The sequence below is a fragment of the Schistocerca americana genome, chromosome X, assembly GCF_021461395.2.
Source record: "Schistocerca americana isolate TAMUIC-IGC-003095 chromosome X, iqSchAmer2.1, whole genome shotgun sequence".
Taxonomy (NCBI): Eukaryota; Metazoa; Arthropoda; class Insecta; order Orthoptera; family Acrididae; genus Schistocerca; species Schistocerca americana.
In genome coordinates, this window is record NC_060130.1 from 433,426,695 (window position 1) to 433,451,274 (window position 24,580).

At 35.7% G+C, this 24,580-nt stretch overlaps 1 protein-coding gene across 1 annotated transcript in view; it reads right to left on the reverse strand.

Annotated features, from left to right (window-relative positions):
- Window positions 1-24,580, reverse strand: part of LOC124554740 (voltage-dependent calcium channel type A subunit alpha-1-like) — a 339,549-nt gene that overhangs the window by 36,543 nt on the left and 278,426 nt on the right. The window contains exon 9 of the mRNA XM_047128387.1: window positions 6,602-6,706. Coding sequence (XP_046984343.1) covers window positions 6,602-6,706 — 105 coding nt within the window. The remainder of the gene's footprint in view (window positions 1-6,601; window positions 6,707-24,580) is intronic.

The following is a 24,580-nucleotide window of genomic DNA, read 5'->3' on the forward strand; positions in this document are numbered from 1 at the left end:
GTATAGAACATTATTGGCCACATTAATCTGTACAAAATGTAAGTTTCATTAGAGAGAAATAGTGTACAAATGTATTTCAATTATGACTATGCTCCACTGAATCCAGTGTTCTGAAAAAACAACTGTTAACTATTTTCTAATGGAAAGTCAGAGGGTAAAAGGAGAGGACACCATGTAGTAAAGACATAAAAATAATGGAAGAAGGGGATGAAATCTGCCTGGATAAACAATCTCATTAACATGCCATGTTTGGAATGGAGGAGTTAGCCTGACCAGACCAAATTCATCTTTAAGACTAATGACAATAGCTGGTTAGCTGGCCAGCCTGAATGTCATTTTTAGGGGTTTCCCACAACCCACTACGTAAACGTTTGCACACCTGCACATGAGATCTACTCTAGGTGCACATAGATGGGGTTCCATCTTCTGGGATGAATAAGAGACTGATTTTAGTCTCTTTAAACCCATATTAATCATCGTCATCATCATCATCATCATCATCATCATCATCACTTTCATAAATGGGATGAACAAAGAAATGATGAAAATACACATTGGAGTTGAGTGGCAGGAGACAACAGAAAATATAGCAGAACTGCAGAAGAATTTAGAGAAAAAAAAATGTGTAGATGTACCATGATGACACCTTAGCACCCTCCCTCAGCCAATCACACATTCTATTGTGATAGAGCAGCTACTTTGAGAAACGTGAACTTCTGATAACTGATGCAGCTATGAAAATTTTCTATTTAGAATTTTCGATTTTATGTTAAATGTGAGTGCGTAACCTTTCTAAATTCTCTACTTATGATAACCTGAAAAATTTATTTAATGTATGAATATATATGACTAAATCTGGTTTTCATCTTTAGTAAATTAAGCCTGTGACAAATTTTCATTTTTAATATCCTCTTCAGGATTATAGGTAAGATAAATAAGATTTATTCAAGTTGAAAATGAAATACTTTTCTGACTGACTTCAATAGTGTGAAATGATAACATAGCTTGATTTTCAACAATATTTAGTCCACAGACACTCATTATTTGTTATTACTCCACAGGTTTGTTTGGAAGGAAAGGGAAGGAAAATCATGGGTTAACATGGTCATTTGAAAGAGAGAGTGAGGTGAGTCACAGCAAGACTGGGAAAGAAAATCATAGATGTCCTTTCAAAAACAACCATTTGAACATTTCATCGATCAGCTTCAGGACATCACAAAAAATGTAAATCGGAATGTCTGGATGGGTATTTGAACACCACTTCTCCCAAATGCCCTTCAAGTATTCCAAATATGATATCACCAACCACAATAGCTCATTTTGTAGAAGCAGAAGCACAAAGAAGGATCCCAAATGAAGACATTTCTATTGATTATTTAGATACGCTGTTACTGTTTGTCATTCAGAATAACGGAAAATTGTTCTTGTAAAATGATGAAATCACAATACTTAGAAAAATCTTTGGCTTGTTTCGTTCTGCACAAAATAACAAGTTAAATCTCTCAAAGGCAAAATACTTTCTCATAAAAACAAGCAGGCTACACTCTAAGTTTTCCTTAAAGGGTGGAGGATGATGTATTCGGCTCATAAAAATAATAAAGTTTCAAAGATTGCAACTGAACACAGAGGGCATAACGTTAGGATACAATATTAAAAAATTAAGTAATGTTCTGGTCAAACATAGCATCATTTAGTGTTGAGACATAAATACAAACAGAAGCACTGTAGAAGAGATCAGTAGCATTTTTTACACAACTTGAGAAAGTTTTGGCATCATATAATTGTCAACTTCCCAACAAAGGCATCTACAACTTCTTCATAAGTAATACACTAAGAAGTTACAAATGTGAATGGAGACAAATGTTCTGTATTTGTTTAAGATCTTCATCTATCAGATCTTTTCTTCCCAGTGCTTGGGTACCCATGGCCATTGGGTACACTTGCATTTCATGACTTGACATTTTTTTTAAAACTCTGTTACCAGATTCCCTTCCCAATACTGTAGTTATCAGTTAACTTAAGGGAGGAAATATACGACTTTCATTTGCCTATGAATCATAAAAAGTTTCTTATGCATATTATCATATTTTAGTTGTGTTCTCAGGCAGAGACTGTGAATCAACCTTGCATATGCCTCAATGAACATGGCAGTTAACTAGAACCCACACCTGATTGGCCCATGTATCATGCCATCATTTAATACAGGACCAAAACTAGTGAGCTGTGCATTATGTTATTTAAGCAGGCCTTGGTCTCTCAGGTCATTTACACAAAATAATAAAGAAGTTTTGAAAAAAATTGGAAGCACAAAATCTTTTAAAATGAGAGTTTCACAAATCTTGTCAAATTATAAGCAGGAGTAAGTACACTCAGTTAAAACAACAGAAGCAAAATTTTCTCTATTTCAGTGAAGTCTTGAGAAGTCATTCTGATAACTATCATCAGTATGAATGTCTGATGAAACAAGGTAACTGCATGTACAAAAAGGTCTCCTTTTAATTTTTATACCTGATTTCCTTAAAGAAGAGAAGCCATATGAATCCTGAGTTCTTAAACCATAGATTCAAAAAAAAAATATATATATATATATTACCATCTGTGAATGAAATCATAAAATGACAAAATAATAGTTAACTCAACACAGAAAGAAGAGGATGCTTGATTACTAAGGAACTAAAAAAAATGTGCTGTGGCGTACAAGTGTGCAATGGTTTTTCCAATCTTTAACTGTTTTTATGATGTGACAAGTATCATCAAAGTGTATAAACTCAGCTGCAATGGATGAACAGTTTAGTAAATGTTTCTTCTTGCACACTGCAGGTAAACAAAAAACAATGATGCTCAGGTACAACCACACAGAAAATAAAATCAGTCTAATTCATCTGACATTAGTACTAATACATAGCATTTTAGGGCAAGCACATGAACACCTCTGTAGTAAAATGCTCATCCAATGACATTACACTGATTAATTTAAACAGCCATGCACAAATATGCAGTAGCAAATAGTTACTCAGTAATGTGATCAGGATTGTTAAATAACTATTTATGCATCATCATCGAGAATAGACATTGTAACATCACAAAATCACTTGTTAAAATGTTAAGCAACTCATCTACATTTAAAACTAGACTCTGAAAATAATAGCAGACTGACATTTCATTATATGATGGTTTCTTCCTGTTCCATTCACACACAGAATGTGAGAATGTGGAAAGTATGATTACTTACATGTCTCCCTGGGAGTTATGTAATCTATTTTTATCCTTCGATATCTACAGGATTTATACACAGAATGTTAAAGATAACGCTTAATGTCCTCAGTTTGTTCCATCAGATATGAGTCCCATATGCTACAGCAGCATGAGACTGTACACATGTTACAGCAGAGATGGTATATGACATCATTGCTATCCCAGATGGTACCACTACTGTTGATATAGGATATGCCTGCAATGTGACTTCAATATGATGTGCTGGGTGGTTGTGTAGGATAAGCCTTGAAGCTGAACTTTCCACAGGATTTTGACCCATGCGACATTGGGTTGAGTGAAGATAAGGCTCATGGATGGACTATGATATTTTACAAATTGCATGGGAAATACCACCCTAGAAGAGGTTGGAAAGATTTTAGGAATGTTCTTCATTCTAGGGCACCATGAAATGTGGAAGATACTGGTCCTGCATAAAATCACTGAGCAGGCCAAAGGCTTCTATTCAGTCACACATTGACTATCTGGTAGGGCAATAAAAGACAGCAAATGGAAAGCTGAAGTTTTAAATTTCACTTTTAAAAAAATCATTCATGTGGGAGGATTGTACAGACACACCACTGTTTGACCATTGCAAAGACTCCCATATGGAGGACACACAAATAAGCTTCGCTGCTGTTGAAAAGCTACTGGAAAGAATTGAAAATAAATAAGTTGTCATATCTAGATGGAATCCCAGTAGAGTTTTACATGAGTACTCTTCAGCATCAGCCCATTACTTAGCCCAGATTTATCAATTCTTACATCCAGCACATAGTTCCAATGACTGGGAAAAAAGCGTAGGTGATACCTGTATATAAGAAGAGTAAAAGAAATTTACAGACAAATATTCTTAGCATTGGTTTGCTCCTGAATTCTTGAGCATATCTTAAATTTTAATCAGGAAGGATTGAGAAAGCATCATTCATCCAAATCTCAGCTTGCCTTTTTCTCACATGATATCCAGCAAACCATGGCTGAAGTGAAATAGGCATATTCCATAACCCTACATTTCTGGAAGGTGTTTGACACAGTGCCCCACTGCAGACAGTTAATGAAGGTCTGAGCATACACAACAATTTCCCACACATGTGGGTGGCTCTAACCTGCACATCAAATGTTTATCAGAGACATGTGAATCACCAGGAGTGCCTCAGAAAAGTGTGACAGGACTGCTCTTGATATATACTAACATAAATGATCTGATGGATAAGGTGAGCAGCAATCTGTGATTGTTTGCTGACGATGCTATAGTGTATGGGAAAGTGTCAGCCTTGTGTTTCTGCAGGAGGATACACAATAACTTAGACAGAATGTCCATGTGGTGTTACAGATGGCAGCTGCTCTGCATGTAGAAAAATATAAGTTTATTCAGAGCACAAGGAAAACAATCCCATAATGTTTGAGTACAATGTTGGTAGTGTGCTGCTTGACACAGCCTGGATGAAATATCTAGGCATAACATTTCAAAGTGATATAAAGTTCAGTAGTAGTGTAGGCAATTGTCAGATTTTGATTCACTGGGAGTGTTTCAGGAAAGTGTGGCTCATCTATAAGAATTGTAGATAGGACACTAGTGCAGGGTTTCCCAAACTGTGTTCTGCAGAACACTAGCATTCTGCAGGAAGTGAATAAGTGCTCTCTGAAAAATTATTAATAACATGGCATTTTTTGACATTTTTTCCTTATTTTTTACATGTTTTTTAATGATTTCTGTGTTATTAATTACAATTTAAAACTAAACTTGTCCCCATTTTTTAAAATTATATTAACCTTCAAAATAAACAAGGTTTTCATACAAAGTACCAGGATTCTCAAAGTGTTCCATCAGAGGAAAAGTTTGGGAACTCCTGCACAAGTGTGACCCTTTCTTGAGTTTCATGAACTCAAATAGGAATCCCTGTATGAAAGACAATGTGGAACATTACTGAGAATATTTAGAGAACTATCATTTGCAGCTCACTGCAGAGTCATTTTGCTGTCACCAATGTACATTCTGTGTAAGTACTATGAAGACAAGATAAATTAGGGAACATATGGAGGCATGTAGATAGTCATTTTTTCCCCTGCTGCATTTGTGACTGAAACAGGAGAGGGTGGTACAAGGTACCCCTCGCCATGAATGGCATGGTGGCTTGTGGAGTATGTATGTAGGCATAGTTGAAGCTGTGACTGAATATATTTGTAAGCGGTACATCATAATATATATGCACATTTACTTACCGAGTTTAAGCGTATTATATTATGTAGAGACCAAGAAATATTGAGAGTGCAATGTTTTCAATCCCTCATACAAAAAATTATGAATGATTTAAGTTCAACACAAAAAATTTGCTTACATAGGTTATTCGCAGCCACTTGTGCTATATGCTATAATATTCTGAGGAAAGTAATCACAAGAAAATAAAATTTTTATCATAAACATAAAAGCGATCAGAATCATGAGCAGGGTTATGCTACATGCTCCTGTAGGGACTTATTCAATTATCTCAGGATACTGACGATGTCACATTGATACATATTTGCTTTTATATGATCCACTGCCAAGAATTACTCTATACACAAATGGACATTGTATACCATGTTCATGATGCACCACATAAACATGAGTTACACACATAAGTCGAAAATTTCAACCTGATTACTGACAGAAGTGCAATATTCATGCATAGAGGTATACAATGCAATATTTGTCTATGTCCGATCAGCTTTCGGTGGACTTACTAAATTTAATATATAGTTAAACTTTTTTTTTCTCGGAAAGTCTTTCCACTTTTTACAGGAAATTTTGGATAGTGCATAAAGACTTTGAATTGTGATGAAATTTAAGTGCTACCAAGAGAATATACTATATGAACACTTGAATATACTAAAAAAAAAAATTACTGAGTTGGAAACAACAAACAGTATTAATATATCATCTGTAATCCAAACAGCCTAACAGTGATGCCAACAATCAAATTTTTTGTAATATTTATATTTTTTTCTAATGAAATAGAAACATGCTGAGGATGGTGTAATAGCACTCAAACATGTATGGGCAATAATGACCAAGAAAAAAATAGCATTTTGCTCAAGACAAAATTATCAAAAATATTTTTTACTGCTTAAGCAAACATAGATGTAAATAGTTGGCTTTTAGGGGAAAAACTATCCATGAGTTTGATTGTTCTGCATCCTAGTGATATACCCACAACTTGCATCCATAGAACATAAAAAAAACCTTCTGACCTGTGGTAATCATAAAAATTGTTAGGCTTGGAATTTGAGAGAGGATATATGTACACTATTTTATTGTATAACATGTCTGCTTTCTTATCCACGTGTAAAATTCACACCCATTACTCACCTTCTTTCCTAGGTATCAGAAGATCTAGCATCTTCTTTGCTTGAAGAGGCCAAATATTCTGTATTGTTTCTCTCAGCTCTTCATCTGCCTGGTCCATTTCATCAGCTGAAAGATTTCAAATGCAATGAATATCCAGATATAATTATGCATATTCATGCTATAAATCAAGATTTCAGTTTATTAATGTATGCACACTCGCATATACATGCATGTGTCTACACACACACACACACACACACACACACACACACACATAGTGAAAAGTCTTTTTATTTATGCATATATTTGTGAGTGTTGCTGTTGTTCTGAAATTGTTACCAGTTAATAACACATGTTCAGATGAGTAAACATACAGAAAAATTGTCATCATCATGTATACTTGATTAAATGCACCCGAGTCAAAAAATTAAGCATAACTGGGAAAATAAAATGAAAACAGAAAGAGAAAAGGTGAGCAAACACTGTCTCTACAAGCAGTGTCTCTACAAAGCAGAACTGTACCACCTGTATAAGAAAACAATATTACATATTTCAACAAAGAGAACAAAAAAAAATGTTAGACACACAGTGACTAAGTGATACCTGCATATTTGCTGTGACCAGAATACAATCTCTTGGTGTAACATACTATACAGTACCACAAAGACCCAATCTGCATGCTCTTATGCTTGGTGATATTCTTGCATGTCTTGCATTTCTTCCAAAACAGACTCAAAACTCAAAGCCACTGAATGTATCACAAAATGGCATTTCAAGGCTTTGATGAGAGCTCTAATGCATGAAAAATTATGATTTGAAGCCAATGTCAGGCCAAACAATCAGGACAAATAACTGGCATATAATAGTCTACACAGAGTTGCAGTTTCTTGACTGGGTGCATGTTTGATATCATGTAGTCACATGTATGGAAATAGTAAATGTAGGTGGATATAAGCTTTCAGCTCATGTAAGTAGAGATACTATCGACAGGGGAGGAGCTGCCATATATGTTAAAATCTGCCACACTGTGAAAAATTTGGAAACTAAAAAATTTTGCGTAGAGCAACATATAGAATGTGTGTGTGAGCTTAAACTAAATAATGACACTTTTATAATTTTAGCCATGTATAGGTCCCCATTGGGAAGTTTTGAACTATTTTTTAAAAACTTGGATTCTCTGTTGTGCTATATGTCATATAGAGGAAAGCAAATTATTGTTTGTGGGGATTTCAATGTAGATTTTCTGAAAGAGTCTGATAGAAAGCTTGACCTTGAAGTATTTCTTGGTTCTTTCAATTTGACATCAGTTATCGATTTTCCCACTCGGGTGGTATAGGAAAGCAGCACACTGATAATTTTTTCAAAGATCATGATAAATTTAATGAAATAAAAACTTTTCTGTAAAGAAAGGTCTGTCATAATGCACAGCTAGTTACAGTACATAATATTGCTCCATACAGTAATGCAAAACAGTCATCCAAAATAGAGTGTTCAATTAATGATTTAACAATTGAAAATTTTAGGGAAAGCTTGCAACAGTTGGACTGGGATGAGGTGTATAGGGAACCTGATGCTAATTTAAAATTTCACCTATTTCATGATACCTTTGTGAGAATATTTGCAAACAATTTCTTTAAGAAAACACTGAAATATAATTGTAAGAAACTATGTAAAAAGCCATGGATTACTAAAGGGATAAAAATATCTTGTAAACAGAAAGGGAAATGGATCTTGTATTAGGAGGAGTACTGATTCCGAAGCAGTGAAACATTATAAAAGCTACTGCACTGTATTAAGAAAAGTTATTAAAAAGTCCAGAAGTGTGTGCAATATGTCTGAGATTAGCACATCTGATAATAAAATTAAAACAATTTGGAATATTATTAGAGGGGAAACAGGGCAAACTAGAGCACAGGAAGACCATATTTCTATCAGAGTCAATGAGAAGTTTGTTAACAAGAAGTCAGAAGTAGAAAACATTTTTAACAATCATTTTTTAAGTGTGGTAGAGAAAACAGGATCCAGCTAATCATTATAAAATGCAAGGCAGTATATGGAAGAGGCAATACCTATGCAATCTGATAAAACTGAAAGTCAACCCACCCCTGCTACTGAAATTAGGAATATAATAAATTAACTGAAAAGTAAAAGCTCACATGGAATTGATGGCATTTCCAACAGAGCACTAAAAGCTTTTAATACGTAGGATTCTCAGTCACATTGGTGACAGGAAGGGCATCTGGCCACCCCTTCAAATTAACATGCCACATCTGGTGACCCCGCAAAGTTGGGATTAATGCTTGGAAAGAAAGAACTCTCAGTCACATATGCAGTAGCTCACTGAAACACAGCATTTTTTCAGATAGACTGAAATACACTGTTGTTAAACCATTGCATAAAAAAGGGGACAGGTCTGATGCTAACAATTACTGCCCTACCTCACTTCTGACAGCTGTATCCAAAATTCTTGAAAAAGTAATGTATTCAAGGGTAGCATCACATGTTTGTAAAAATGAATTACTAACAAAATGTCAGTTTGATATTCAGAAAGGCTTTTCAACAGAAAATGCTATATATGCTTTCACTGATCAAATATTGAATGCATTTAATAACTGAACATTACTCACTGGGATATTTTGTGGTCTCTCATTGGCTTTTGATTGAGTGAACCCTGAAATTCTTCTAGATAAGCTGAATTTTTGTGGTATGAGTGGGGCAGTGCAGAAATGGTTTACTTGATACATAACTGGAAGAATGCAGAAGGTTGAAATTATCAGTACAGATATCCTACAAAAATCAGCAGAGTCCTCTAACTGGGGAGGTATCAAGAATGGTGTCCCGCAGGGTTCAGTCTTGGGTTCCTTATTTTCTTAATATATATTAATGACTTTCCACTCTATATTCATGAAGATGTAAAGCTAGTTCTTTTTGCTGATGATACAAGTATAGTAATCACACCCAACAGGCAAATGTCTTTCAGAAAATTATTTAGTGGTTCTCAGCAAATGGACTCCCACTAAATTTTGAGAAAAAACAGTTTATACCATTTTGTACAGTAAATAGCATAACACCATTGATAAATATAGACTATAAACAGAAGTCTGTTGCTGAGGCAGAATATTCAAATTTCTAGGTGTGTGCATTGATGAAAAATTGAATTGGAAGAAACACATCAATGATCTGCTGAAATGGTTAGGTTCAGCTACTTATGCTATTACAGTTTTTGCAAATTTTGGTGATAAACCTATTAGTAAATTAGCCTGCTATGCCTATTTTCATTCACTGCTTTCATATGGCATCAAATTTTGGGGCTATTTGTCATTAAGAGAGAAAGTATTCATTGCACAAAAACTTGTAATCAAAATAATAGCTGGAGCCCATCCACCATCACCTTTCAGACATTTATTTAAGGAACTCAGGATATTCACAGTACCTTTGCAGTACATATATTCACTTATGAAACTTGTTATTAATAACCCATCCCAATTCGAAAATAACAGCAAAGTGCATACCTACAATATTAGGCAAAAGGATTATCTTCACCATTCTGGATTAAGTCTCACTTTGGCACAGAAAGGGGTGAATTATGCTGCCACAAAGATCTTTGGTCATTTGCCAAATAGCATTAAAAGTCTGACAGATAGCCAACCAAGATTTAAAAGCAAATTAAAAGAATTTCTGAATGACGACACCTTCTAGGCAGTAGATGAATTTTTAGAAATGAAGTAGTAACTGAAAAAAAAGAAGATATTTTGTGTAAAGAAAACTTATGTTAAAGTGACACGTTCCACATCATTACAAAATGTCATATTCATGATCTGTGGAACAAGGATTAATGTATGTATTTGAGTTCAGAACAGTTGATTTACATCCCAGAGGTGAAAAATGTTCTCTACCATCCAGGGCATTACAGAGAAGGGCCTGTTAGCTTTATTTTGGCCAGAATGAATGTGTCTTCCTCAGATGAACACCATTAATTCCACATTTGTCTGGGAAGACAGTAGGAGCCAGTACATAATGTAAGGAAAACAATTTTGTCATCAGGGGGTCCTAGTGAGGGCACCAGTTCCATTACCTCAGCATTCAGATATTCACTGTTTCTTTGGTAGTCAAATGCAAGGTTCTGATAGGGATGAAGTACTGCAGTCACATGTACAACTTCTTCATAGGCAATAATATCTGTACGCTTTGAACAGCTCTGGTGGATGATGAATTTCATGGAGGTGAAAACATACACCACATGAATGAAAGGTCAAGCCTAACTCCTATTGATCATGTCTGAGATGTATTGGGAAGTCAAATTACATACTATCAAGTACCATGAAGAGCTCTTTCATGCATCCTCATAACTTATTGTTAGGAGAGGAATGAGACAATAGCTCTCGAAACATTTGGTATCAAAGAGAGCATGCTATTATTGTCTATCGTGTGTTCCAGCTATGGGGAACAGTACCACATGTAACTGGTTTATTATTGTTTGTATCATTACTTTTCTTAAACAGAATCTTCAATTAGAGAACTTTTCTAATTATTTGTTTCAGATACTGTTTTATGTCAAATTCCTTGCAACTAAGTTTTACTTTGTTTTGTAATTCGTCTGGCATTAAATATGTTATGTTCTCTTGATTATGCTCAACTTTTGAAAGCTAGTGCAGTTGTTTATATGTAGTCTGAAAATGCACACGATATATATTATCCCTACTGCTTTTTTGTAATACTTTGTGATAAGTGTACTAATGGCACTGTGTGTGTTTATTTTTTTGTCTTCGGTCTGAAAACTGATTGCTGCAGCTCTCTATGCTGCACTATCCTGTGTAAGGCTCTTCATCTCCAAATGACTATTTTACCTCCCTTCCTTCGCCCCCCCCCCCCCCCCCAACAGACACACACACACACACACACACACACACACACACACACACACACATGCACACACACACACACACACACACACTTCTATCCAATACTTAACTGATGATTCTTTGATGTCTCAGAATGTGTTCTATTAACTGATCCATTGTTTTATCCAAGTTGTGCCACAAATTTCTTTTCTCTCCAGCTCTATTCAGTTCTTCCTTACTAAAAATTTTTCTCAGGTGATCACCAACAGCATCGATATACTTGGAGAAATACATGATACACACTGTGCTGCTTTACAATATATTTATTCACAGCCGGTTTTGATCATGGACCACACTCACAATGGAAAAGTATCTACTGTGACAACTTCACATGTTTTATATGCTATTTAACCAGAAAGGTATATGCGATAACTGACTTGCAAATGTCAGGAAAAGATACTTAACGCCATAATACTGGCTTAAGCAAGCAGGAAACATTGAAAACTAGAAAACATGTAACAGCAGTGTCTGAAAAAAAAAAAAGTTCAAATGTGTGTGAAATCTTATGGGACTTAACTGCTAAGTCCTCAGTCCCTAAGCTTACACACTACTTAACCTAAACAAAGGACAAACACACACACCCATGCCCGAGGGAGGACTCAAACCTCCGCCGGGACCAGCTACACCATCCATTACTGCAGTGCCTCAGACCGCTTTGCTAATCCCAAGTGGCTAGCAGTGTCTGAGCAATGGCATTGCGTACTTACTGCTGTTACATATTTTCAATGTTTCAGCCAGTATTTTGATATTAAGTATCTTTTTCTCACATTTGCAAGTCACTTATGGTGTATACTTTTCTGGTTAAATAGCATGTATGACACATGAAGTTGCCACAATAGATATTTTTACACTGTAAAGATGGTCCGTGATCGAAACCAGTTGTGAATAAACATATTGTAAGACAGCACAGTGTGTATCATGCATTTCTCCGAGTCGTCCTCATTAGTTACATGATCTACACATCTAATCTTCAGCACTCTTCTATAGCATCACATTTCAAAACTTCTGTTCTCTTCTTGACTGAACTGCTTATGACCCACATTTCAGTTTTGGACATAGTTACACTGCAGACTCCCTAACATTCAAATTTATATCAGATGTTAACAAATTTTCCTTCTACAGAAACACTGTTCTTGTAATTCCCTGACTGCATTTTATATCCTCCCTACTTTGGCCATCATCAGTTATTTTAATGCCCAAGTAACAAATAATATCTACTACTAATAGTTTCTTACTTCTTAATCTAATTTCCTCAGCTTTCCCTAATTTAATTTGGCCGCATCCTATTACCCCTGTTTTGCTTTTGTTGATGTTGTTCTTATAACCTCCTTTCAAGACACTGTTCATGCCATTCAACTGTTCTTCAGAGTCCTTTGCTGTCTTTGACAGAACTACAGAGTCACTGGAAAACCTCAAAAATTTTATTTGCTCTCACTGAACTTTAATTACTTCTCCAAATTTTGTTTTGCTTTCCTTCACTGCTTGCTAAATGTACGGATTAAATAATATCAGAGATAGACTACAACCTTGCCTCACTTCCTTCTCAACTACTGCTTTTCTTGCATGCCCTTCAACTCTTATATAACTGTCATCTAGTTTCTGTAGAAGTTGTATATAAGATTTTTTGTGCCCTGTATTTTAACCCTTCTACCTTTCAAATTTCAACATTATGAAAAGCTTACAGTAAGTCTACAAATGCTACAAATACAGATTCACCACTCTTTCATCTATCTTTTAAGATAAATCATAGGGCAAATATTGCCTCACATGTTCCTATAGACCATCAGAACCCATACTGATCTCCCCAAGGTCAGCTCCTACCAGCTTTTCCATTCTTCTATAAGGAATTCCTGTCATTATTTTCCAGTCATTACCTATAGTTTTGTTATATTCACACCTGTCAGAATCTGGTTTCAATGGAACTGAAATTATTACGTTCTTCTTGGGGTCTGAGGGTATTTTGCACACCAAATGGACTAGTTTTTTCATGACTGGCTGCCCCAAAGATATTGGTAGTTCTGACAGAATTTTGTCTACACCCGGGGCATTACTTCAGCTTTGGTCTATCAGTGTTCTGTCACATTCTTCTCACAGTATCATATCTTGTATCTCATCTTCATCTACTTCTACATTCCCTGAATCAGTGTGGGGGCGATCTGCGATAGTGTAGACTCTGAACATTCAGATGCCAAGACTGCTAGTAAAGTATTTATCAGATATAGGTAACTGGTTTCAGCAAAGACTATTTGCCATCTTTGGCTGTTATAAAGCTTAAGATCCAAAAATGGCAACATTGTATACTAAAAACAGTTACCTACATCTAATAAATGCTTTACTAGCGATCTTGGTGTTTAAAAGTTCCTTCAGATTCATTTCATCTATTTCCTCTTTCCTTTCTATAAAACTGCTTTCAAGTTCACTTACCTTGTATACCTCTCTCTTTATATTCCTTTCATCTTTCAGCTTTCCCTTCTTTTCTTAGTACTGGTTTCCCATCTGAGCTCTTGAAAGTCACACAGCTGCTTGTTTTGTTTCTAAGGCCTCTTTAATTTTACTATAAGCAGTATCTATCATTCCCCTCATTATACATGCTTCTGGAGTCTTGCATTTGTCCTCTAGCCATGCCTGCTTTACAATTTTGCAATTCCTGTCAATCTCATTTTTAGACATCTGCTTTCCTTTTCACCTGCTTCATTTACTGGAGTTTTATATTTCCTGCTTTCATCAATTAAATTCAATACCCCCTGGGATATCCAAGGATTTCTACAAGGTGTTGCCTTTTTAATTATTTGATCCTCTGCTGCCATCACTATTTCATCTCTCAAAGCTACCCATTTATCTTCTGCTGTGTTCCTTTCCCCTGTTTCAATTGTTGTCTAATGCTCCCTTTAGACCTCTCAGATAACTCTGGTTCTTTTAATTTATTCATGTCCCATCTTCTTATTTTCCTACCATTTTGCAATTTCTTAACTTTTAATCTACAGCTCATAACCAATAAATTATGGTCAGAGTCCACACCAGTCTATAGAAATGTCCTACAGTTTAAAATTGTTCTGAAATCTCTGTCTTACAATTATATAGTCAATCTGAAACATTTCAGTTTCTCCAGATCTCTTCCACATATAGACCTTCTTTCATGATTCTTAGACCATGTTTGGAATGATTAAATAATCATCTGTGTAAAATTCTACCATGTAGCTTCCTCTTTAATTCCTTTCTTCCATTACCTATTCTCCTACTATTTTTGCTTCTCTTCCTTTTCCTACTATCAAATTCCAGTCCTGCATTACTGCAACTTGATTTTGTATTTATAACCCAGTATTCACATTACCAGAAGTTAGGTGCATCCTGACACTGAACTTCACTAATTCCCACTATATCTAAATCCAACCTATTGATTTCTCTTTTTAAATTTTCTAATCTACCTACCCATTAAAGGATCTAACATTCCACAGTCCGACATGTAGAATGCCCATTTTGTTTTTCCAGAAGATGACATTCTCTTGAGTAGTCTCTGCTCAGAGATCCAAATGGGGTGTATTTTAACTCGAATATTTTACCTGAGAGGAAGGTATCATCATTTAACCATAAACTACAGCTGCAGGACCTCAGAAAAAGAAAGATCTGCAGTTACCCTTTGCTTTCGGCCATTTGCACTGACAGCACAGTACACCCACGTTGGCTGATGTTACAAGGCAACATCGGTCAATCATCCAGACTGCTATACCCACTCCATTGTGATTGCATTTGCAGTACGCTATCATATCAGCGAGGCAGGCAAACAACCCCAAGTCGGAAATGTTTGTGGTTGAAAGGGAGGGGCGTCATAATGGCATTGTACTTGACACTGAAATTCAATAATTCTGTAAGTTTTCATCTGTGTGTGACTGCTGCTTTTAATGGCACTGTACTTGACACCAAATGCAAAAAACACACACAGCTGAAAACTCATGGAATTTTAGTGTTGAAAAGGAGTATAATATGTGACTTATAATACATGTTTTTAGCATTACAGATAAATTATAACCACACACCTTGTTTAACATATTCCCTTTCCATAAGGCTGCATTGCTATCTATGAAGTCAAACATTGCATTGTATAAAACTGCATATATTTTGTCTTCTGTAATTCATTCAGTTTGTGAATTTCTTTTATTCTAGATGGCAGTATTCAGATCAGCAGAGAGAAGCACTCTGGTTTATCAGTATGCAACAGAAGAAAAAACAGATGTGGACCTAGTATCAGGTGTTATAGTCTTCGGTCACACATTTCCTCACTGAACAAATGAAAAAGCTTCTCATGATACTCTACTTTTTCTTAGTTAAATATGAAGCAACTGAAGTAAAAATTGCACATTCAGCACCATAAAGTATGTTTCCCCTACAGAATGTTGTGATTTGCCTTAGGACAAAGTAAAGTACTATTGGCCATATATCATCATTTAAATTAATTTCTTACATGGTTGGTGAAAACATACATGGCATGTTTAGTGAAAAGGCTCTTCTAAATACAAATTCTGAAAGTTTCAAAATGCAATTTTTGTTGATATACTTTCAGTTCTGGAACCACCATTGTTTCTGATGTGGAGGAATTTCAGAGACATTAATCTTCATATGGGGCATAATTTTCTCGGTTCTTAGATGAAAGTACAGGAAGGCAGTTTTTTTGTATGGTGGTTATACAGTCCTTTCATTTAAATTAATCATCAAAATCACTTGTTTCTTGTTTATGGTCTCTTGAAGATTATGATCATTTTTGTTACTAAAGAGGATAATGGTATCATCCACAAAGAGTGTACTGATAGTAGCAGTTATACTCAGTGGTACTTTTTTCATATCAAAAGAGCAGCACTGGTCCCAGAATTAAACCATGGAGCACACTTTATGTAATATTTCAATAATAAGAGGCGAAAGTTCCAACACACCCTTGTTAATTGCGTTCTATTGCCACTTCCTGTTTCCTGTTTCTAAGATGTGACCTACACCAGTTCAAAAGGATGTCTCTGATGCCATAGTACTACAATTTCTCTAATAAAATTCTGCTGTTGTTGACATGTAATGCTTTTTATAGATCTATGAAGATTCCAGGTGTTTTGTTTTGTTTTATTTGTTGACAAGAGCAACTAGGGTACAGTGTATGAACTCTTTTATAGCACTTGTTGCAGATTTATTCTTCCTGAAGTCATGTTGAGCATTAGATAGGATTTGGTTTCTTTCAAGAAAATCATTTAATCATTCCAGAAGTTTACCATACACAGGTAGCAATTTCTTGAAGGAAGTCATTTTCCTGCAAAGGCTGTTTCTTTTTTAAATAACCACTTTATCTCATTATTTAGCTGCTAGCTAATTTTTTCTCTCTTGTGCTTTACCAAGCTAATATCTCAAACACGAAATCCATATGGAAAACGGAAAAAAATGGGACCCACACAAAGCTTTGTCACTATGTCATGATACACACTCCATTTGATTTTAAGATTGTGACCATACCATGGGTAAATTCCATTTTAAATAATTACACTAATACACATTGATGTGTTGCATGCTGCCACAGGGGCAAAACACACAAGAGGGTAACTTTCCTTTCCTATTTACATACAAATTTCATGTTTGATAATACTGAAGGGGGTGAAATCAGCTATTCACTAAATAATGAAATAAAAAGGTTATCTCAAAATAAAATGGTTGAGACAGGAAAATGACTTCCCTGAAGAAATGCATAGTGGCTGTGAATCCATACAAATAAAAGACCACAGGTAACAATGATATAGGTCTTTAATTTCCTATATTATTTTTCCCACCTTTTTTTAAAGAGTGGAATAACTTTGTCAACTTACAGACATTCAGTAACTGTACCTCTATCAAAAAGTAATGGTACAGTCATGGACAAATCGAGCGAGACCCCTCGCCTTTTCATTATGCTGATCCACACAGCGATAAAGTCTGCTACACAGCATAACATGCAAGGCAACAAAGTGCTACCAACATACTATGCACAGACGTGAAATTGAAAAACCATCCAGACTTTGTCAGACTGTTTTCAATCATGTGTAAGATGATATTAATGCTGATTAGTGTGTTAAACACAACACGTAAATATAAGATATATATGAACGAAGAAACGCTAATTAGTATGCACTGTACTAATAAAAATGAATTTCAGCTTATCCAGATAATATAACTCTTTTAGTAAGACAAAGTACCCCATATCATTACAAATTAGGAAAATTTTATCTGCATTTGGCCACGAAATGGTCTGTGTCAAAGTTCAGACCAGTCATACCGGTTTCCCTGTGCTGACCTACCATGAAAGTGTGCAAATTTACCAGGGCGTGAAGATTCATAATGAAATTCAGTTAAAAATCATTCAGTACCACACTTAGGTCAATTCAATTATTGACAGAAGCGGAAAAAGGTAGGCAGTAACAAGTATGAAATTCTACAAGAGTTTCATATTGACATCCACAGGGTGCCAGTATAGAATAAAGGTAGCAATAAAACAAATTGGTGGAGCAAGAATTTCTTAAAATTGCGTTTCTGATACTCTATCTGCCTCCATCGAGATTAGAAAACAAACAAGACCTCCCTTGCAGTAGCAAACACCTTTCACTATGCTAGCAGGAAACTCAGGCAAACAGCCCTCTGTTACTACCCCAGACATGAATAAGCCGGCAATTTCACAATGAAAATGGCAAAAAGATCTGCAGTTTCCGTTGCATAGAGCTTTCTGGATTCAAAAACATGAATTTTCTACCTTTATGTCACTGCTTATGTGACAATCATTAGGGATGTTTATCGAAATAACAAAATACTGTTATTAGCAAGTAAATTTAGTAGGATAATTCAGCGCCACCCCAGAAAACAAACAGCTACATAAAATATTTGGTCTAAAGTTGTTTTTGGAATGGTTTTTGCATCTAATGGGAAATGTTACAGTATCTTTCAGACTGCACAATCTTGTGAGAGACAACAGAGATTCTCTCACATTACTTGAAGTTTGAAAAACAACATTGAAGATAATATAAAAAAAGAATTTCTTTGTTTTGGTGAAATTTATTTATAACTATTCCAAGATTTTTGTACAATATGTTAATACTGCCAGTTGCAAAACAATAAAGGTAAGGAATAAATATATTGGTTTCTAGAACTTCAAGTTTGAAATCATTACCTTTATTTCAATAACTAAGTCAAACCCCCATATTTTACCCAATTTTTATGAGATATGGCAGTACCTCCACCATTCTGACAATCTCTACAATAATGAGATCCTAATGTAAGGCCAGGTGCAGAATGCAACTAACTATACAACTCTGCTTTTAGACAGTCTTCTGTAGTGCAGATGATCTTTATGTAGTTCAAGCCAGTTGTGAATAGCAATTCATTATCTACAACCTTATATGCAATTGACTGCTCATTACTGACCATATTACCCTTTCAAAAATTACACACACATAATTTAACAGTGGTGCTGGTGGTAAAATTGTTGATATCTGCTGTACAGCCTCTATGCCAATGAATAGGTAGTTTACATTTTGCTTAAAATGTTATTCAATATGTGCAAGTGTTTGCTTTTAAAAAGCATATGTAATGCCTGTATCATTTGGCCATTTTCTTTAATAACTAAATCATCCTATTCTGTAATTGAGTTCCCACTTTATTTCAGTTGTTTCAGCTTTGGTTTTGAATTTGTTAACTCTGCTTCACAAGTCTGGCAAACATTTATTCTCCTCTGCACTGATACCACATTTTATTGTTTTTATGTGGTAGACAATGTCTAAGTTGAAGAGATATTTATTAATTAATGCACTGAAATTAAACTTTAAATGTAGAGCATTATACATAGCCACCCATCTGATATGCTGCTGGTTCCACCTAAAGGTGCCTATCATGAAATTAATCACTAATCAGTGACCTTGGTAACAATTGGCATTTTTCCCACATGGTGAATTATTGGTAACTGAATAGAGTCTGTTTATGAATAAGCAGAAAACAACATTTTAAAATATTTGATTACAATAAAAATTTTGTCTATTTAGGCACTCATCTCTTATGCAATTCTGGTGGGAAATTTCATAACTAATGACATAAAAAAAAGTCTGTATGAATGTGGATGAGAAAGATATACTTGTATAATGCACAAAATTGTTCTCTTGACTGACACATGTACACTGTAAAATTTTGTATAATTACTCAAGGAATGTACCTACAGTTCAGATAATATAAGGAGCATTCAAAAAGAAACAAGGCGGAAGCATAATTACAGACACCAATACCTGTATGTTAGAAATATTGACCCTGGCTGTTGAGACACTTGTCCCACTGTGACGCAAGGTGGTGAATGGCTGTCTCATAAAATTCCCGGGGCTGTGATGTTAACCAGTTCTGCACATACAGCTGGATGTCATTGTCTGAAGTGAATCGTTTGCCCCTCAGAGCCTTTCTAAGGGGACCAAAAATTGCATAATCACAGAAAGAGAGGTCCAGACTGTATGGAGGGTGGCCAAGAACCTTCCATTTCAATTTCTGCAGGAGTGCCACGACTGTGTTTGCCATATGCTTTGCATTGTCGTGGAGCAGAATGACCCCACGGGTGAGACTGCCTGGTCATTTGGATTTGATTGCTTGGTGAAGGATGGTCAAGGTTTGTGAGTAACACTGGTCATTCACTGATGTCCTCTGCTGCAGGAAGTGTATCAGTTTTTTTTGGTGACCCTGAATACTTCCACTGGAGAACTTGTTGTTTTGATTCTGGTTCAAAGTGATGGCACCATGACTCATCTCCAACCACCACTCATACCAGCAACGCATTCCCTTCCTGAGCATAGCACTGCAGATGAGCAAGACAGTGGGCCATTTGACATGCTTCCTGGTGTGCTTGAAGACTGTGGGGCACCCATTGGGCACACACTTTGCTCACGTGCAGTCGTTCCTTCATGATGGTGTGAACACTTCTGATGCTCAATCTGACTACGGTGGCTATGGCTTTCACTGTCACCCAGCAGTCCTGGGTAGTGAGAGCATCCACCAGCTGGATGATGTCATTGGTAATGCAGTGTGGTGCTCCAGACCATGCATCATCAGCTAACAACACCTGTCCTTCCCTGAAGTGCTTGTGCCACACCTTGACCCTTGCAAGGGACATGCATTGCTTGCCGTGCACTTGTGGCATTCGTCAATGAATATCCATTCCTCCTACTACTTCCACTGTCAGAAAATGAACAACACCTCTTTGCTCTTCTGTTGATGCCTCCATGTCGCTGTCTGCAATGTGACTGGCAGCATTGGATGATTGATGCATGCTGCTGCTAGCTCTGTATAGTCATGTGACATGCACGCCTGCCCTATAGCAATGGGCTGTGAACTTTCACACTCTGGTCGGAACCACATCTCATTACACACATCACAATATTACCCTCCTGTCACTGGTTTGCACATTCCAGACTCCGGCTCATTTCTTTTTGAACACCCCTTATAGATCAAATTCTGTAGAAATGACCTATACCTCATAACTGGATATACCCATGGTTCAAATAATTACATCAAATGCTGCAGAAATGAACCATATCACATAAATTACATTTTTCATCTGATCCTTTGGGTGTAATATCTAAACACTGTTTTAAATTGTGCAAAAAGAACCAACCTAACTTTGAGAGTGACTGCCACTTTCACCCAAAGAAATAAAGCCCTAGCAGAAAATTGTATTATTAAATTTCTGAAGAAATGAATCATGAGGACAAGGTCTTTTCAATAGGTTAATAAGTGTGTATTGATGGTCCATAGCTTTCTGGAAAAAAACACAGTAAAATCATCACTTTTAGAAGAACGTGTACTGAAAAAAGTGCTTATATAGCATGAGCATCAGTTATGTGACATCCTCTACTGGAGAAACCCTCATCTACACTTCTCTGTACATTATGGTTTTCAGTCATATGAATTCATTTCACTGTGTCAAGTTTTCTAATGACAGTTATGCACCTGCAATAAGGTCTTCAAATTGGTTGTTTTGTTATCTCTTCACATACATAGCAATTAAATATTTTGGTGCGTTTATAATCAGTTCCTGGTTACAAAGCCCACAAACTCAATTTTGTATTCATGACAGTCATAATTACATCTTTCACTCCATTTAAGCAACCTTTAGTTTTTGAATGGTATTCACATTAAAATTTGATGTCTACTTCCACACATCAAAACTAGTAATACACACAACATCTAAACTTCAGAAACTTATTTTTGAAACTCTATTTAATTGGCAAAAAGTGTCCAAGACACTTGACTATTCCATTTAGTTCGTTTGCTGTCCATTATGTCATGCTCTTTAACAATCTTACATTCAAATCTCTTCAACTATTTTCATGAATACATTATTAATTCATACAATTTCCTTTTCAGTGCATTGATCTTATATTAGTTCAGTCTTATTACAAATGATTTTGAGCATTAAATTTAAAATTTCCATGTGAAGTTCTTCTACTGCATTGATTATATATTACTTTAGTCTCATTATAATTGATTTTGAGCTTTACTTTTAAATTTTCTGTATAGAATTTTTCTATAACTTCATGTGTACTATAGGTACCATCAACAAAATGAAAGTATTTCAGTTACATCCCTTTCTTCTTTTTCCAAGTTTAGGATTGTTGAAATTCATTGCCCATGAAAAGCATGGATTTGGGCTTGATTCTCAGTCAGGTATACAGTTTAATCTGTATGAGGTTTCAAAACTATACACAACCTATAACAAATTGAATGATTCAGTCTGAAAACAACACCTAAACCATAGCTAAGCCATTTCTTCATGATATATTATCCTCCATGGATGCTGACTCAGCTAGGTATGTAGCAGAGGTTCTGTGAAGTAGAGGAGAGGTGCGAGTAGAATTGAAATTTGTGAGGATGGGTTTTGTGAATCATTTCTGAATAGCTGAGCCATTATGTTTAATATACATGAAAGGCAAGGTACAGAGTTCAAGACCTGTATTCATCTGTCAGGAAGTTTCAAAATAATGTGTACTACACCATAGAGTGGAAGGTTCTCAGTATACTGGGGATATCAGCACAACAGGCTGTATGTTTTAATTGTGTGTTATCTTACTTGTGACAAGCTGATGTTCCCTGCCACATTTTAAATGATGCAACTTCAATATATGACTTTCAGTATTGTAACAAGCATGTACAAACAATAATGTTACAAGATCTATTGAAACCAGTCACAGTAATAAAAAGAATTGCTAGCAATTTGATTCTTCAAATAATTAAATACAAGTCAGTCTACCAAAGAGAACCTTTTGATACTGAGTACCTTCTTCCTGATGTGACACTGGAGTAGATGTAAGAAGCTTACAAAAAGCATGTTCATGAATTTATAAGTTGTTTTATTTGCATGAAATATTTCTGGAGAGGAGTAATTTAAAGTTCAGAGCAGTTGGTAACCAATGCACCTACATGTTTAAAAGATATATGTTCAGAAGTCCATAACTGCATACTATTTGAATTAAGGCCAAAAATTTCAAACAGGTTCAATTTCTTGGGCTGATATCTCGCAAGTGTGCTTTTTCCTTCTTAAAATATGAGGTCAAGTTAGTGGTGTTTCTTTGTTAGATTCATAACTGAATGCTTCGACTGGCCACAAGATTCAGAAATATTGGTCTCAGAGTCATTCAAAGACAGCCTAAACTCATTGGCACAGAAGTATCCTGAACTTACAGTAGTATCATGTGATCATTTTAACATACTCAGTATCAACTGGGAATATTATATAGACATTACCAGCAGTAATGACAGTCAACTCTGCAAAGTAATAGTTAATATATTTTCAGATAACTGTCTTGAACAACTATACTGACAGTGCACATGCAAAAGAAATATTTTAGACATCCTGGAATGATGATCATTAAAAGGATAAAGATCATCTGTAAAACTATTTGAATTATGAACTGAGTCAATTGACCTCAAACCCAATGCACACACACACACACACACACACACACACACACATGACAATTGTGGTTACAGCTCAAATGCATTATAAACTGTGGTCTAGATCAATATATACCAAGCAAAGTAATAAAAGACAACAAAAACCTTGGTTTAATTATTCCATTTGGAGAATGTTGCAAAAACAGATACTACTATACACTTGTTACAAAAGCGCTGCACAGAAACTGATGAGAGAAAACTTATTAGCAGATCATGAATCCATAAATAAGCAGGGCTTTGAAACTTCCTGGCAGATTAAAACTGTGTGCCGGACCAAGACTCAAACTCGGGACCTTTGCCTTTCACGGGCAAGTGCTCTACCAACTGAGCTACCCAAGCACAACTCACGACCCGTCCTCGCAGCTTTACTTCTGCCAGAACCTCGTCTCCCACCTTCAAAACTTTACAGAAGCTCTTGCTTGACAGAGCACTTTCCCACGAAAGGCAAAGGTCTCAAGTTCAAGTCTTGGTCCGGCACACAGTTTTAATCTCCCAGGAAGTTTCATATCAGTGCACACTCCACTGCAGAGTGAAAATCTCAAGCAGGGCTTTGCATGAAACATACAATCATCTCTGGTAAAATATATAACACAAAATTCTAGGACATTCTGGTCATATGTACTATCAGTGAATGGATCCAAATGTCTCATTCAATCTCTCATGAATTCATCTTATGTTTAAACAGAAGACAGTTTACAGAAAACTAAAACATGACATTCAGTTATTAAAAAGGTATTAATGAGGGATATTGATATAATAACTCCTGGAAATGGAAAACAATTAAGACTATTTAAAGCAAACAAGGCATTGGGCTCTGACAGAAATAAAATTTGATTTTACATTATATACGTTAAGGAAACTTGTCCTTTTTCTTGTTCACATTTAATGAGCATCTCAAGTGCACCCGACAGTTCCACATTGCTGCCTAAGAGCACATCACTCCTTGTTTTCCAGCAGGCTACACGAACAGATGCACACAAATACAGACCATTATTTTCAAACATTATGACATTCCTGCAGGAAAAGAAGCTTCTCTAAAAGTATCAGCAGGAATTCAGGAAAAACTACTAGTGTGAAACACAGCTTTTTTTATTTGCACTTGTTATTTAGCAAACAGTAG